Consider the following 18,080-nt stretch of genomic DNA (forward strand, 5'->3'; position numbering starts at 1 on the left):
AGCTTGGCATTGGTTAACTACTACTTCCTAATGTACCTTACCTTCTCTCCTAATCTGGTGTCTTGCACATTGACTCTTGATCCTTCATCTAGACTTCTCAGTAAAAAAGACAAGAGACCACCAAGTAAAGTGTGGGTGGTCCCTTGAACCATGAATCTTCCTGGATGCTGCTGATTGTAGCTGCTGTCATAGTATGTCATGCTCATCTGTCTTATGCCATCCTCACACATCCAAGTGCAACCGCCCTTCATCCAACTACACCTGGGTCCTTCACTTGTCCTTCACTTTGCCTCCTAGAAGAGATCTCTGTAGCTTTTCTGTAGCTTTTCAGCTCTGACCAAATGGCAGAAAAAGTAAGATTTTGTTTTCTGGATGTTCTTTTTTAGAGTTCTTTTGTTAGTTGCAATTTCAAGCACCACTTCATTGGTCTTTTTTTATTCTGGGATGTGGCGCCGCTGGCAAAGGCAGCATTTGTTGCCTATCCCGAATTGCCCTTGAGCTGAGTGGCTTGCTAGGCCAGTCAGAGGGCAGTTAAGAGCCAACCACTTTGCTGTGGATCTGGAGTCTCATGTAGGTCAGACCAGGTAAGGATGAAAGAGTCCCTTCCCTAAAGGACATTAATGAACTGGTTGGGTTTTTACGATAATCAATGATAGTCTCAGTAGTGGTGACCATGAAACTAACTTTCAATCCCAGTTTTTTTATTAATTGAACTTAAATTCCATCAGCTGCTATGGTGGGATTTGAACCCATGGCCCTAGAGCATTAGCCTGGGCCTCTGGATTACTAATCAAGTGAAATAACCATAGCATCACCATCTCCTTTTATGGTTTTTATATGGATTTTTTAGCACGTCTTAGCATCCATATTTCAAAGCCCTCTATTTTCTTCCAGAGATCTTTCTTCGTTGTCCAAGCTTCTGAGGCATACATGAAAATGGATAGAATGTAGCATATGAGTTTTTACCTTGTTAACGCATCATTCACCTTCACAAAATTACTTTTGGTTACCTCAATCCTTCCAATTTTGGCATTGCATCAATCATCCTCAGTTATCATTTGTCCTAAATAGATAAACTTATCTACTTGTTCCAGTGTGACACCATCCATTTGAATGTTCCACGTCTTTATAAAAACTCATGTGTTGAGCTCCCCAAAAGGTTCAGTGTATAAAGGCACACAGAAGCTACTGAGCTTTTTATGGCAGGAAAGCTTGAAGCTTAGCTTTCATGTTCAATCTCTGGTCTGTACTGTTACAACCAGTCCCCAGGCGAAGCCCACCAATTTGTTAACTTCCCAAATGGGACCCTGATTTTGTTATGCTTCTAGGTGAGGAGGAATAAGCTTGCTCTCCTTATTTATTCATACCCCCTGGTTGGTCGCAACAAGGTTCAATTAAAAGGGATCCCTTCCCCTGTAGATACCTTTTTCCAGTCCAAATATATTTATTTTTTTTAGAAGGAGCCAATTTAATCAGGCTTTCTTGAGTCAAAGAAAGAGTAAGTTTATTAGTACTAAAAACCCGAGAAAAATAATTAAAACGCAACATACGTACACAGATCAGAAATGAGAAGTTAAGAGTCCAAATAAAGGTTTAAAAAGATATACAAATCAGTCTTTGGCTTGCCTTTGAAGCATAGGTGGCAAAAAGTTGCGGCCATTAAGTTGGGTGATTCCGGTAGAGCTAACTTTGGCAGTTTCGCAGTTGGTTTGGAGTCACATGGTTCTGCAGTACAGCTGAAGAAGCTGTCCTATTTCCTTTTTGACTGTGGCTCCTGCTGAGCCTTTCTTCCAGCAACAGAGAGAGTGAGAGAGACTTTGCCTGCAACTGCAGGGGTGACTAGTTGGTCTCCTTGCTGTCACACACATAGCACATCAGCTACACACTGCACTGCTCTGCAGCTAGCTTTTTAACTCGTTTTTCCCAGTATATTCCTGTAAGGGGGGAAAAAACCATGCCTTGCACCCAGAATCTGTTTTTGTTTAATTTTGACCATGTTACACATCCTGAGATATAAATCAACAGGAGATGGATTTTAGATGACTGCTGAGAAGTAATAATCAGTCTTTGTCTCTGCAACCACAGGAGATTAAAGTTCAGTCTTTTGCATCTTTCCTATCTCCCTTTCAAGTGTCTCTGCTTGAAGGAGACCATGACACCTTTTCAGGTGCAACATTCCATGTTCTCTCAGGACAGATCTGTCAGTATAATCCACATAGGAATTTTCCAGAAAGTGGTCACCTTACATTATCAGTCATCTTTTGCACAGTGACCTTGCTTGTATTTCTTTAGAAACGCATACTTCTTCCTTAAAAAGTTCAATATGCCTATAAGTAATTTGTGGCTGTAATTGGCTTTTTGTGTCACTTCCCCTACAGCATGAATTAAATGCGATTCATTCTCATTTTGTTACAAGTGGGGTGGAAATATAAAACACCACACACATACACACACACACACATATACATACACACACACACTCATTCTCCTAGCCTTGTTTAATATTACCTCTTCAGTTCTAACCAGATCTCTAAGTTTGGGACAGGTGCCTGGGATCACATTTGATTCCCCGGCAAAGTGGGCGATTCTTAGGTGGTACGGTTGGAGAAACAAACTCCAACAGAATAACATGACATTCTGTGGATTAAACTTTTCCACAAAGGTTAAAGGGTTGTGGTCAGTATAGACTTTGGTCGCTCTTTGTCCATTTCAGACATATATCCCAAAGTGTTTGAGAGCCAGTAATAACCCAAGGGTTTCCTTCTCCACTGTGGAGTACCGTTTCTAATGCTTGTTTAGTTTTTTGGAGATGTACCCGATTGGCCTCTCTATCCCTGATTTGTCTTCCTGGAGGAGGACAGCCTATATATACCCTGATGTCTTTTGCATTGATGGCTACTTTAAATACTTGGTTAAAGTCTGGAGTTGCAAGCACAGGCTTGCCTATTAAAATGGCTTTTGGATGTTCGATAGCTGTCTGGCATTTCTCAGTCCATGCCACCTTTGCTTTTTTCTGTAGTAGGTCTGTCTGGGGTGGCTACTGCGCTGAAGTTTGGGATGAACTTGCAGCAGAACCCACACATCCCCAAGAACTTCATGATTTCCTGTTTCATTGTGGCAATGGGGAACTGTGCTACAGCTTGTACCTTTGCGGCTCTGGGCAGTACTTGTCCTTGATACATTGTGTCCTAGATAGGTCACCTGAGCCTTAGCGAACTCGCTCTTTGCGAGATTGACCAGGTCACCTGACTGTACTTTCTGGAAGAGGGTTTCCAGTTGCTCTAAGTGTGTCACTGTACACTTGGATGTCATCTAGGTACACTATGCAATTGGATAAGCCAGCCACTACCTGGTTTGACAGCTTTTGAAAGATGGCTGGGGTATTTCGGAGTCCAAATGGCATGACTCGACACTGATATAACCCAACCGGAGTTCTGAAGGTGGAGATTTCCTTTTCATGGGCTGCCAGGGGAGCTTGCTAGTGTCCCTTGAGTAAATCTATCTTTGTAATGTAGGCTGCTTTATCTACCGCTGCTCTTCCCCACTCCGCAGCCCTTCCCTTCCCTGCCCCCGCAGCCCTTCCCCCACCTCCGCAGCCACCCCCCCCCGCCCCCCCCCCCCCGGTGACCCCTCACACCCCCCCCCCCCCCTCCCTTCCCGGGCCCTGTTCCTCCCCTCCCTGGAAGTCCTTCGCCCCAGAACCCCTCCCCACACCCTAACCGCCCCTCCTGCCTTCCTGACTCCTCCCACCCTTACGTCTTCTGCCACCCTTAGTCCCTCCCCCCTCCCGACTCCTTCCTCCAGCCTCACTTCTTCCTTCACCCTCACTTCTTCCTCCACCCTTACTCCCTCCCCTCTCCACACCTGTTCCTCCTCCTGGACACCCTCCCTTCTTCGCATTCCTTCACTTTCACCTTCCACCCCCCCCCCCCTTACACCTACCTCCCAACCTCCCCCTCCCGACATCTTCATTCCCCCCCTCCCAACCTCACCGCATCCAGTCACCTTCATTCTCCCCCCAACCTCACCCCATCCTGATACCTTCATTCCCCAACTCCCAACCTCTCCCCACCCCCCCGACACTTCTTCCGCTCCCAACTGATCCTAAGCTTTCCTCTCCCAACCCCTCAACCATCACCCGTTGTGAGCATCAACAGTGACTATTCAACTTTGGTGCGCTGCTTTGCAGCGGAACTGTGTCCTTGAGAATCCACCCAGCAAGCCATGGACATTCCTCCTGTGTGCCGTTGGTGTCAGGCTTCCGCATTTCTGCTCCTCAGATATCTGCGATGTGAGCAAAGCTCTGGCGGGTAAGTCCCAACTTCTGCATGCCACAGTGGTCAGGATGTGTTCTACACTGAAGTGCTTTCCTGACGTGGGCAGATGATCCAGTGGGGGAGGAGCGCGGCGATACCGGCGGGCAGACTTAATGATATGCTGATGTATTACAATGAGGTTCCTGACATCCGATGGTGGGCCGCGTTCTCTGCCATTGGCGGGCAAAGCGGACAATCATGAACTGGTTTCACGCCGTTGTGAAATCCATCGCGCCATATTGTCCACTCATGGCACCAAACAGGCCCGATGCCGGCAGGCACGGAAAATCCCAGCCACAGTTTCCTGGCTGAAAAGTTCAGGCCCTGGCATATTTGTCTGCCTGTTTCTTCATAGCTGTGTGGGAGATTTTTAAGTATTCTCTGGCCACATCACAAGCTTTCATGTGGTCGTTCCTGGAAAACTGTTAGGTAATCTAACCTGGTGACTTCTTCCTTCTGTTCTAAAAACCTCTCCCTGATTAGTTTCAGAGGCCCTCACACTTGGTGCCCCCAAACTAATTCAAATGGAGTAAAACAGGTGGACTCATGGGTGAGTCCCTGGTAGCGAACAGAAGAAAACCTAGGCCTTAATCTCAGTCATGGGGGTACTTGTGGCAGTATGTCCTGATCATTATTTTTAGAGTCTGGTGGTACCATTTTAGCACTCCCTGCAACTGCAGGTGATATGCTGAAGACTTCAGCTGGGTCACGCCCAGAGTACCCATGACTTCCTGGAATATTTTGGACATGAAATTTGAGCCCTGATCCGACTGGATCTCGGTGGGCAGATCAAATCTGGTAAAGAATTGGGTTAATTCCCTCACCACTGTTTTGGCAGATTGGTTCTCAGGGGAACAGCCTCTGGGAAGTGGGTAGCATGTCCATGATGGTAAGGATGTACTGGTAGCCCCCTTTTGTTTTGGACAGGGGCCCCACACTGTCCACTAACACCTTGCTGAATGGCTCCCCAAAAGCCAGCACAGGAATCATAGGTGCAGATTTTATTGCAGGCTGTGGTTTTCCCACAACCTGGCAGGTGTGGCAGGTTCTGCAAAATCTTACTACATCCCTCTGGATGTGTAACCAGTAGAAAATGCTGGCTGATGCGGGCTTGGATTTTGTGTATACCGACATGCCCAGCTATCGGAATTTTGTAAGCTAACTGTAATATTTCCCTACAGTACCTTGGCTCACCAATTCCAGGTAGATCACTGTCCATTCCTCGTTTGCAGGTCTGTGAGGGGGTCTCCATTTCCGCATTAGCACCTCATTTTTAATGTAGTAGCATTCAGGGACTGCTTCTGCCTCAGCTTCAGTGCGGGCAGTCTGAGCTAATGTTTTTAACAGTGGATCAGCTTGCTGGGCCGCTACCAAGGAAGATCTATTTATTATCTCCTTTGGGTCTTCTGGACTCCTGAGAAAGGTTTCAGGTAACCAGGCTGTAGGGTCTTCTGTCTGCAGTGCCACTTCAGCCTCCACTTACAGAGCTTGTCTGGCCATTACCACACAGTTAGGGAAAATGCCAGGCACTTTCTTCTGCAGCTGCTCTGTCCTCCTGACCTCAGTTGGCTTCTCTGAAACCACTGAGGATGCTATTACCTTTGATCTGGTCAGGTCGTTGCCAACAAGCAGGTCAACCCTGTCTGCAGGGAAACTGGGGACGACTCCCACGGTCACTGGCCCTGACGCCAGATCGCACTCCATATGCACACCCGAAAAGAGGGTGGGCATGTACCCTCCTTCAATCCCCTTTACCAATGCCTTGGCACTTACTGTACATGCCATGCCATTTCCCAGCAGTAGTGTTTGGCTGGCCCCTATATCCCTCAGTATCACTACAGGCTTACTTGCCTCACTCTGGGGAAAGGTGGCCACCCTTCCTTTGGATACAAAATCCCTCTCAGGGATTTGTTTAACCTCATCTGCACTCTCAGGAGTTCATCTGCAGGGATTCACAGCCGCAGTCAGAGCCATATCCTGCTCTCTGACTGACTCCCATTCGCTGCACAGGCATATGTGCCCTGATAAATCCCACTGGTTTTTCCAATAACCTTCAATGGTTGGCCTAGAGGTGCTGTAACTTTTGGCAGTTAAAACACACAGGCTTCTTGGCCTCACTTTTCACCTCAGCACCACACTTCCTGTCCTGAGGAGGGCCCCCAGCACTTCCTTCTTTCTTATGGATGCTTAGTTTTCTACCACTCTCTCCACCTCTATCCTTTCCAGTTGGCTGGGGGTGACTAGCGGAGCGTCTGTCCTGGGACAAGGATTTGTGGATCAGCTCATAATCATCAGCCAGTGTGGCTGCCTGCATGGCCCCTGTTATCCTCTGTTCCTCTAGATGTGTCCTTATTGGGAAGAGTATGGAGTTTTTAAACTCTTCAAGGGGAGTTATTTCACAGAGGTTTTTGTAAGTGGCTTCTATTTTAAGTACCCGCACCCACTGGCCAAAAGCAAGTTGCTTAAGCCTTTCAAATTCCATGTATGCCTGGTCAGACTGTTTCCTGACGGTACGCCTCTGGCACACACTTAAAATAGCTCTTTTTGTTGCCTCATAGTCAGAGGCACTTTCCTCAAGTAAGAGGGAGTAAACCTCGTGAGCTTTTCCTGAAAGCCTATTCTGCAGTAGTAGGGACTAGTGTTGGACTGGCCACTTTAACTGCTGTGCTGAACACTCGAAAAAAATAAAGAAGGCTTCCACCTCTGCTTCATCAAACTTAAGGGTTAAATGAGCAAACCAGATTGCCTCAATCCTTGAGTCTGAGCTGTTGGTGTTTTCAAGGGACACAGTAGGATTCCTACCCCTCAGCTTGAGCTGTTTTAGTTTAAACTCACTTTCCCTCTCTCTGTCCTGAAATATTCTCTCTTCTTTCCTGTCTTTCCTTTTCTCTTTTCCTGAAATTCTAATTTCCCCTGCTCCAATTTTAATCTTTCTACCACAACTCTATCTGTTTCATCGTCCTCAATTTCCACCTGTAGACCGTTGGCCACCCCTTATAAAATTTCAGGTTTTCTGACTTTTGGGCGAAATTCTAATTCTAAGTGCCTCATTAGCTCTTTTAACTCTGCGAGGGATAGAACTGTTAAATTTTCATAAGTAACATCCCTGCCATCTGTAAAAGCATTGGCATCAAATGTGGACAGTTTTACACTTTAGTAGGGCAGACTCAAGAAAACCTTTTTTGCGTTTTTTTTGTTTCAAAGGAACATCTTACTTTTCCCCACTTTAATTCTTTTGTTTCATCCGTGGGAACTATTCCAGCACTGAGCACTTAATTTGTTATGACCAGCCCCCAGGCAAGGTCCCCCAGTTTAAGTTCTGTTATGCTCGCGGGTGAGGAGGAATGAGCTGGCTCCCCTTCTTTATTCAACCGTCGCCAGTTGGTCACAACAAGGTTAATTCAAAAGGGATCCCTTCCCCCATGGACACCTTTTCCCAGTCCAAAAGTATTTTTTTTAGAAGGAGCCAATTTAACCAGACTTTCTTGAGTCAAAGAAAGAGCAAGTTTATTAGTTACTAAAAACCCGAGAAAAATAATGGCCAGAATTTTCCTGTTGGCATGCGGGGGGCGGGCCCCGCACACCTGCGCATAAAATTATGCGTGGCGATGTCGGACAAGTGTCCCCTGCAGTCCTCCGATTGCTGGCGCCATGGGCACCCTCTGTCTCTGCCAGCTCCTCCAGCGACTGTGAACTGCCGTCACCGCTGTGCCCGGGACACTAGCCTATGTTCTAATTCCCACTGAGGTGCTAGTATCTGCGCTGGTGCCTGCCTGGCAGCGATAGTGTGATGCTGGTGAGTGCGTGACTTCAGGTGTGAGAGGGGGCCCCTGCTGCTGTTCCTCCCGGCCCTGCTCCGCTGATGCTGAAAGGAATAACAAGGACATTGGATCAGTTAATGTGGAGACAATGACAAAGTGAATCCCTGTCCCCCGGATCATTATGCGCTCATCCTTCCGTAAGCAATGGTCAAGCCATGTTGCAAACTTCAAACACTGAACATTCAGCACTGCTATGGCTGTTGGGAGAACAGTGGTGACCTCACTGCTGGGCATACGTACCTGCCCGTGGCACCCCAGCCTCACCGACACCGGTGGACCTGGGCACATGGCACCTCTCCAAATCTAGGACCTCCTCCTCGAAGCAGCTGAGAATTGCCAACTGGGCCAGCCCTGCACCAGTCCTCACCTGCTCGGCAGCATTATGTGCATTCTTCTCCTGAAAAGGAGAGAAGAGCGTTGATTAGTGCTACTTGTACCTGGACTCTCTGCATGGACGGCCCACCCCAACCAGAGTGGGACATTGCAGGGCACCAGTGCCTCCTCACCCCGCTGCTGCCCAACACTCACACAAAGATGCTAGGCCTATTCACCCCACCCCCCCCAGCTGCCCCGCCACCACCACCACTTTGGCCCAATGCTGCCTGCCATCACAACGGATGATAATTTAGGGGGTAAAGAGGAAGGTCCCGCTGTGTTTGGGAGAGGAAGATGTATGGAGTGGGGAGGGAGAGGAAGGTTGAGCATCGACTGGGAGAGGAAGAGGTGTTGGTGGGGAGGGGAGGCGAGATGTGGGGGGGGGAAATGAAAGTATTGGTGGGGTGTGAGATTGGCATGGGGCGAATGAAGGTGCTTGGGGTGAGGTTGGTGGGGAACAAGGTGTCGGGGGGGTGAGATTGGGAGGGGATATGAAGGCATCGGTGGGGGGTGAGGTTGGGAGGCAAGGAATGAAGTTGTGGGGGAGGTTGGGAGGGGGTGAACGAAGGTGTCGGGGGAGGTTGGGACGGGGTGAATTAGGTGTCGGGGGGTTGAGGTTGTGGTGGGGCAAAGGTGTCGGGGTGAGGTTGGGAGGCGGTGAACGAATGTGTCAGGAGGGAGGTTCGGAGGAGGTGAATGAAGGTGTCAGGAGGGAGGTTGGGAGGGTGTGAACGAAGGTGTCGGGGGTTGAGGTTGTGGGGGTGGGGCAAAGGTGTTGGGGTGAGGTTGGGAGGGGGTGAACGAAGGTGTCGGGGGTGGGGGGGGTGAGGTTGTGGTGGGCAAAGGTGTCGGAAGGATGAGGTTGGGAAGGGAGAAGTGAAGGTGTCGGGGGGAGGTTGGGAGGGGGGAACGAAGGTGTCGGGGGAGGTTGGGAGAGGGGAACGAAGGTGTCGGATGGGGGAGGTTGGGAGGGGGAGGGACTACGGGGGAGGAGGGTGTAATGGAGGAGAAGACGGCAATTGGGGAGGTAGATGTAAGGGGGGTGGTAGGTGTAAGGGAAGGAGTTCGGAGAGGGAAGGCAGTAAGGGTGGAGGAAGGAGTCAGGAAGGGGGAAGGAGTAAGGGGATGGGAGTCCGGTGAGAGGGGTGTCCAACGGTGGGGAGAGGAAATCTTGGGTGGGGGGCAAGGAGTTTCAAGGTGGGGAACAAGTCTGATGTGGGGCAGGGGGTGTCCAGGTGAACATGCAAGGGAGGGCTCTAATGCATCCTTGACTGCCTCCTGGGGAGTGAACTGAGGATTGATGTGGTCTGTGGGAATGGTGAGAATGACCAAGGGCAGAGTGAGGTGGGAGGGTAAGGATTCAATGGTATCGGTAGAAGGGACGGCGAGGGTGGTTGGTGGGGACTTGGAGGCAGACACAGACCCTGGAAGTAGGAAGGAAGAGGTCGGGGAGGTTAATGTGGATGGGGGTGGGATTTTTTGGGAGGAAGGGAACATGCACATTCACCTGCACATCCCCAAAAGAAAAGGGTTGTGGCTGGTAGGTCACGAAGGGGAGGTGGAAGGTGATGCCAGGGGAGTCGCCAGTGATGGGGGAAAGGAAATGGGTGACTGGGGGAGAGGAAAGAACAGGGGAGCGAAAGAAAAACTGTAATACTACCATACTTGCTAAATCGAAAGTGAAACAAGAGTCGTGGTGGCCGAGATCAGGTGCTGCATGGGAGTGTGATCAGTGAGTGGGCAGAGATGCAGGTCAGCTCTGATGGTCAACTAAAAGAAAACCCCAGCAGGCAGCATTCAAAATACTCAGCACATTGAGATGAGTGTGGTACAGGAAGGATCAGCCTGTGTGGGAGAGTGCTTACACGAGGCTCCAAAAGACTCTGCCACACACACGCACTTCTCCCTAAAGAATCACTCATGGGCCAGCTGTGTGTAGCTGAACTGCTAATGGTGGGGGTGGGGGCGGGGGCGCGGGTGGTGGGGGTGGGAGCGGGAGGGGGGGGGCGTGGGGGGGTGATGGATGCAGTGGGAGGACTCGCGAAGCCTGTCAATAAAGCTGAAAGACACCATTGCACATTATTCAGTGAAAGTGACTATATTTCCAGATTGTAAAGTGACAAAATGTGTTCACCCATGCAACCAACTGTGATCAGCATTTTTGGCTTTTGAATGCTTTAGACTTTTAATTGCTGCCCTGATATCTGTAGCAGAGGTGGAGACAGCTTGTGCAATGGTTGGTCCTGTTGCCTCTGATGTCTTCAGTGTGGGCCCTCTGGAGATCCGAGGCCTTGGGGGCCCCGGCTTGCTTTGGCTGTCCTCTTGTGGGCCAGCTGTTCCCTCTGCAGTGACAGAGAATGAGGTTGAGGGGGTCACAGGCAAAGGGGACTTGCGGGGAGAGGACAGCCTCTGAGACCCCTGAGTGGATGACCCAGGGGTGTCCAGCTGCTGCTGCTCCCTTCGGGTGCCCAGGGACTCCAGCCTAACTCCTTGAGTGAAAGGAGCACCTGGGGGGACGTCAAGGTGCCCTGTTTCCCCCTCGCATCACCACTGCAGGAACTCACCCATGTCTCCCATGATGTGGAGTGCAGGTCTGCACACATCTCCACATTCTGCTGATCCAGGGTCCCCATGGTGTCTGCCATCCTCCTTATGGAGACCTCCATACGAGCACATGTGGGCACCACTTCATCAGAGAGCAGGCGGATGCACTCCTCTGACTTGCGTGACACTCTGTTGGGGGCTTCCAACAACTCTGCATGATGTTCCCCTGTCTTCTGCTGACTCTCCAGGGTGAGTTGGAAGGCCAAATCCAGAGGTTCGTCATCTGACTCAGACCTCACAGATGCCTCCTCCCCAACAGTCCTCCAAATGCTGAGCAGATTGGCTGAACCTGCCTTCTCCTGCTGAGGACACGTGTCTGTGCAATGACCACCAGGTTGTGAACCCGAGCCTGCTCTACATCTAGGTCCCACCGAGGTGTGTGTCTCTGTGCTGGTGGAGGGTGTGGGTAAGTGCTGTGATAGGTCTTCCAGGCTGCTTCTGTCCAACTCTTCAATGGAGGAGGAGTCCTCTTGTCTGGAGGTGAGGACATGGATGGAACTGAGGGACTGGCTTGCTGAGGGTGTCAGTTGCTTGGCAGAGCTCCCTGTGAACCAAAGTAGAGATAACTAGTGCATGTCAGCAGAGTCAAAAGCAGGAGAGAGAGCACTCACAGTTGCTTTGAGAGAGGGATGATGTGGTGCAGGATCCTCACGAGGGTATTCGCTACCGACCTCACCGTTGCTGCAGGCAGGGTCGAGGCGACGGCATACTCTTCAAAGTGAGTGAGGGGCCGAATGTGGGCCACTCCAGCCCTGGCCTGGGACCTCTCCCTGCTGTTGTAAGCAGGCTTCTCCTGCATGAAAACAGGTGGAGAGAATGTGAGCAGGACACATGGCACTGCATGGAATCTTTGTGTGGTGAGTGGAGACATGGATGGGATAGGCCACAAGCTCTAGAGGATTACAAGCTTGAGGAAGATGTGAGGGTGTGTGTGCGAGTTAGTGGTGTTGACCCTTGAGGTGTTAGATCCCTGTGGATGTGTGATGGGTTTATGAGTGTGTGAATTGAGAGTGATGAGAAGAGTGACTTACCCTGGTGGAACGGATGAGACCATTCATCCTGTAGCAACACTGGGTAGCTGTCCTCTTTTGCAGGGCATTGGCACTGACCACCACTGCCACCGCCTCCCATGTTGGATTGGTGGATGTTGCTGCCCGTCTTGCAGCCAGAGCAGGGGTAGAGGACATCATGACGGCCCTCCATTGCGTCCAAAAGGCACTCGAGGGACGCGTCATTAAACCGGGGGTGGGCTGCAGTCTCTTTGCCTTTAGGGGCCATGTCTTCTTTGCTGCAGTTGTGGGCTGGAAGCACTGAGAGGTGTGCATGTGGCTGCACTTTAAATGTGGCGTCCAGCATGATGAGGGGGCAAGGTGATGGCATGGCGGGCAATTGAGAACCCGTCCGCCCGCAATCAAGATGGTGTGTTTCCTGGGAATACATCATTAATGCGGCAGGATTGGGACTATACGGCATGAGAAGTTGCCATTGTGGCCGGCGGGTAAAACAGCGTTTTTCCCACCCGCTACCGCACAGTGCAAATCTGGAACGATCCTACCCCATGTCTTGTGCTTAGAGTCTGTTTTCTTTCATCTCCGACCATTTTACACATTCTGAGATATATACCAGCAGGAGATGGATGTTAGATGACTGCTGAAAAGTAATAATCAGTCTTTGTCTCCGCAACCATAGGAGATTAAAGTTCAGTCTTTTGCATCTTTCGTGTCTCCCTTTCAAGTGTCTCTGCTAGAAGAAGGCCATGACACCTCTTCAGGTGCGACATTCCATGTTCTCTCAGGACAGATCTGTCAGTTTAACCCGCATAGGAGTTTTCCAGAAAGAGGTCACTTTACGTTATCAGCCATCTTTTGCTCAGTGTCCTTGCTTGTATTTCTCTAAAAACACACATATCTTCCTTAAAAAGCTCAATATGCCCATAAGTAATTTATAGCTGTAAATTTGGCTTTTCATGACAGTACTGAGTTAGCTGATCCCAGCTAGGGCAGTTTAAGAAGCACAACAATTGACCTGAGCACACCTAGGCTTGGAACACTAAAACTTGGCAAAGGTTCCTGCTCCTCTTTACTAACCAGAGAACTCTATAGGAAGGTGCATTTGTACGGACATCAAGTGAGGACAGGATCAGGCTTGGGTATAACATCCCAATATATGGATGTAGGAGATAACTCTCAAATAGAGTCCAAAATGGATGTAAGATTGATGGGGTATCCACTTTGCCTGCCTGAAACTGTTGTTGTTTTATATGTGCCATTTTGAGGTATATGCTTCATGTCCATTGTGAGTGTCAGCTGCCAGTGGTATTTATGCTTGTGATTGGTAGCATGGATGAAGCTCTTTGCCTGTTCATTCCAGTGGGGTAAGGCCTCATCCAAACTCCTGCCTTCTGCCTCTTCTCTATAGCTGGAGGTCTCTGGGCTGTTGCCTGCTGCTCCTCTGCTTCCAACTACAAGATTATCCTAATCATTGAAGCCAAAAGGCCAACCTGAAGTTTGCTAGAAGCCCCTGGTCAAAATTTCAGTATAGATTCAGCTAGACGATATTTTGGAAAGTTTAATGCCCAGGATCCTTTAAAAAACATTGTAAATAGCCCTGCCCACCTATGATTTTTCGGCATATTGTAGAACTGCACACTTGAGTGCCTGATATTTACCAGGGGACCATTGAAAGAAAATGGGCCCAATAAATGTGCTAGACTTACAGGGGTTGTCTGTGTGTAGTGGGGCGCAGCTAACCTTTTTATTCCTCTCCATACTCCCTTTTGAAGTGAGATATATTTCAGACGTATTGTACATTGAAACATACTTTATCTGCAAATATCCAATTCTACATATTCGTCCTACTCCTTGCAGTGTTGAAATGAAGACTCATCACGCTAATTAATTTGGGTGCATTTTCATTTTAATTGATTGGTTGAAAACTGGCAATGGGGGTTAGCTGCCCTTTTTACACTCTACCTAGATTTCCTTTACATTGCAGTCAATAAAAATTGAAACCAACAGTATAAGATAGGTGGGCCTGCTACTGTTCATTTTCCATCTGTTGATAGAAGGAAAAATTCACCTAATTCTCTCCCAGGATTTTAAAACAATGGAAGTCCTTACCTTCTTCAGTCTTTTCTTTCTCATACAGTCAACAGGCTTTTAAAACCTAAGCTTGATACCACCTACTTTTTGATTTACTTCATTTTCAGTCTTGGTCTTTTCAACTTTACTAAGGTCTTCCCACTGTGTGTCTTGGCCCTTCACTTGGGTCACTCAAATAAAATCAACTGGATGTGGCAGTAAGGCAATTGCAGCTACTTGATTGTCAAGTCAGTTTCCCCCATAAAGTTCATCAGAGTTGGGGTGGCAGGTTTGCCAGGCAATGCTAGTTATTCAATCAAGACAGTTACAATCCCTGTGGAAACCAATAATGTGAAAAAAGTGAACTTCCCAAAGGGCCACAATGGAAGAAACTGATGGGCAAGATTTCACTTTTTAGATCTTTTACTGTTCCAATCCTTTGTGGTTTTCTGAAATGAGATGTTCTTTCATGAGACAGTAGGAGTTTGTCCACTTCCTGCTTTCATTATCCTCTTTAACATTCACCCATTTGTGTTTCTGATGGCCCAGTGTTTCTGACATGTGCACTCCGACCACCGAGTTGATCCGCCTCGTACGTTTCTACGCTACTCCATGGCAGCAGAAGAAAGAAATCCTGGAGTTGTTATATGCAGATCGTGAGAGGTATGGGTGCCTCGTTTTCCACGTAATGGAAAAATGTGCCAGGCTGATAGCACCTTTAGTGGACTGGTGGGTAAAGATACCACCCCAGTATGGCACTGTACAAGACAAACTGAAAGAGAGTAAATGCAGAACTATAATATGTTGGCAATACACCGGATAGTTGGTCCATAACTCTGAACCATGGTACTGTGGTTTAAAGATGGCTTGGAGACAAAGTTGCAGGCCTTGAAATGCCAGCTCAAATGCAGCAGAGCAGGAAGCTTATCTGTCCGAAGTTGCAGAGATAGAACCACTACCCACTCCAAACTGCTAGCTGAATATCAAAGTAGCACCATACCACTCTAAAATGAGGTCCAAAAGACAGTAATAATAATAAAAATACCTGGAAAAATTCAGCAGGTCTGACAACATCTGCAGAGAGGAACACAGCTAACGTTTCGAGTCCGTATGACTCTTCAACAGAACTGTTCTGTTGAAGAGTCATACGGACTCGGAACGTTAGCTGTGTTCCTCTCCGCAGATGCTGTCAGACCTGCTGAGTTTTTCCAGGTATTTTTATTTTTGTTTTGGATTTCCAGCATCCACAGTTTTTTGCTTTTATCCAAAAGACAGTGCTGTTTTTCACGTCTGCTCCCAGTGGTGTGAGTAGTTGCTACATAATAAAAGCTTTCTGTTTTACATTTTCAGGAAAAAGCATCAGCTGGGTGTGGCAGTGAGGCGACTGCAGCTACTTGATGGTCATGTAAGTTCCCCCCATAAAGTTCATTAGAGTTGAGGGCGGGTTTGCCAGACAATGCTAGTTAGCCAATCAAGCCTGTTGCAATCGGCATGGAGATCAATAATGTGAAAGAAGCGAACATCCAAAAGGACCACAACAGAAGAAACTGATGGGCAAGATTTCACTTTTTAAATCTTTTACTGTAAAAATCAAACCAAAATCAAAATAAATTAAACATGAACTATCAGGAAAATTGTATTCAGTGGGAACTAAAAATTATACCTTAAATAACTGATACAACCATGACAAGTCTCTCAGAATTACTGGCTGTTTTCCCCAGTGCAAATGGACCAGGACAGTCCCCAATGTCTTTCACAATTCTGGCTTCCCCAAGTAGAGTTAATCCCCTGACACAGGATATGATCATCAAGTAGTCTCCAATGCTTTGCCCCATCTGAGTTCTGGTTATCACCAAAAAGGTGCACTATGTCAAACCTCCTTCACTCAGTTCACCACAGTCCTGATGGTGTAGCTTTCCAGAGTCTCTTTTATCTGACCACTTAATATTATCCTTGGTACACGGTATGGTCCTCTCTGGTTAAAAACCACCCTGTTCCTCAGTGGGCCTGGACTGTTCACACAGCTTTTCTGAGCTTCTATCCTGTTCTGACCACCAGCAGTAAAAAACACAACACCAAGAGTCCCTGTGTCTATTCTGACCACAGGCTTAAATCAAATCTCTGAGCTTTTTTCTCCTCAATCAGCTCAGAAGACTGATGTCACAGCCAGGAAACCCAATTAACAAACCCCCACCCAGAAACCGGGAACTTAGTTTCTGTTTCAGTCAGGGACTGTCTCAAAAGAAACACGCTTTGAAACTCCAGTCAGTGCCAACCATAGCTTGCAAACAATGGATTTCATCACAAGACAGTGTGTATCTGAGCCATACAAACCAGAAAGGTCTAAGTTCACTGTTTGTTCTGTGCTGAAATTGGAGATCTCAGCTGACTGTCTCTATGAGTCACTAGCATTGGTGTCCCTGGTGTTTGAACGACAAGAAAGGCTGCTGTGGAAGAAAAAAATGTTACATTAGCATACTACAGCATGCTATTTTGGGTTACCTCTTATTAGTTTGTAACTGTGTCCTATCCTGGAATCATGGATAAATAGTGCTTCTGCTATGATTTATGTCTTTACAAGTTTTCTTACCTTAGATTAATTTGGCTCTCATATGTTAGATCACTATGCTGGACAAGTCCCAAGTGCTCAAGGGCATCTACCTTGGTCTCGGAATCTATGTAAGCTATAATAACATGCACAATAAATTACCAGCCAGCTGTGTAATTGCTATTAGGTACACAAGGGTCTCACTTCAGCTCTCAAAAGCAGTATAGCAACACACCAGACCTCTTTTTTTTATACTTCCCAAAGCTGCTATTTACTAGATAGATAAATATACATTCTCAAGTTTATTCTTAATTTGCCAATTAACCTGATCACATTTAGCATCTTCCGGCATATATTTTACATGCCACAGGACTTATTATAAAATAGAATCATAGAATTCTTACAGCACAGAAAGTGGCCATTAGGCCCATTGTGTCTCTCGGCTCTCTGCAAGAGCAGTTTTTTAAATTCATTCACGGGATGTGGGCTTTGCTGGCTTGGCCAGCATTTATTGCCCATCCCTAGTTGGCCTTGAAAAGTTCACCTAGTACCACTCCCCCTGCCTTTCCCCCATAGCCCTGCAAATTTTTCCTCTTCAGACAATGATCCAATTCTTTTTTGAAAGCCATGAATGAATCTGCCCCCACCACACTCTCAGGCAATGCACTCCAGATTTTAATCTCTTACTACTGTAAGATTTTGGGGTCTTTGCACCCCTTTAAAATAGGAACAGACTTGGCAGCAAAGCTTTGTTGTGAATCAACTTATTTGAGACAAAGTCAGGACAAGTTTATTAACTTCTCAGATAAACTATGTCAATAAACTTGGGGGGTGATTTATAGTTTAATGCAATAAGTATTCCTCTGTTAAGACCTGGATGGCAGAGCACACAGAATATTTTCTCTGATACTTTTGGTCTTCGAGCCTCTCTTCCCCCCTCTCTCTCTCCCTTGTCCAGTTTTGTTCTTGCCTCTCGATGGTCTTTTTCTTCACTGCCAAGAAAGCAAACTCAGGGCATCCTTTATTCTGGCTGTTATCCAATTAACCCCTCCCTCAACCCAACCAACTTTAGCCCTGTATGTGAGGACATTTTCCTTGACCAACCAGGAATAATATACGTGGCTGTTGCTAAGCTTACATATTTACGTAAGTAATGTCCTTTGTATCTCAATGCTTTTACATACCATGCTTCCTTATCTGGTAGAGAAAGACATCTACATTCCATTCTCACACAAGCAGACTATTCACAGATAGTTTTCAAGGTCTTGTCCTTTTGCTGTGAGCAAGCTCTTTATAACTTGACATAAATTCCCAAAACCTCTCTACCTGGGCATCT

The 18,080-nt window shown here is 47.6% G+C and overlaps 1 protein-coding gene across 1 annotated transcript in view; it reads left to right on the top strand.

The window, feature by feature from the left end:
* LOC144684799 (uncharacterized) overlaps positions 1 to 18,080 on the top strand; it is a 97,828-nt gene that overhangs the window by 7,851 nt on the left and 71,897 nt on the right. The window contains exons 5-6 of the mRNA XM_078549033.1: positions 14,746 to 14,859; positions 15,547 to 15,601. Of these exons, the coding sequence (XP_078405159.1) occupies positions 14,746 to 14,859; positions 15,547 to 15,601 (169 nt within the window). The remainder of the gene's footprint in view (positions 1 to 14,745; positions 14,860 to 15,546; positions 15,602 to 18,080) is intronic.

The sequence above is a fragment of the Cetorhinus maximus genome, chromosome 9 (assembly GCF_964194155.1).
Source record: "Cetorhinus maximus chromosome 9, sCetMax3.hap1.1, whole genome shotgun sequence".
NCBI lineage: Eukaryota > Metazoa > Chordata > Chondrichthyes > Lamniformes > Cetorhinidae > Cetorhinus > Cetorhinus maximus.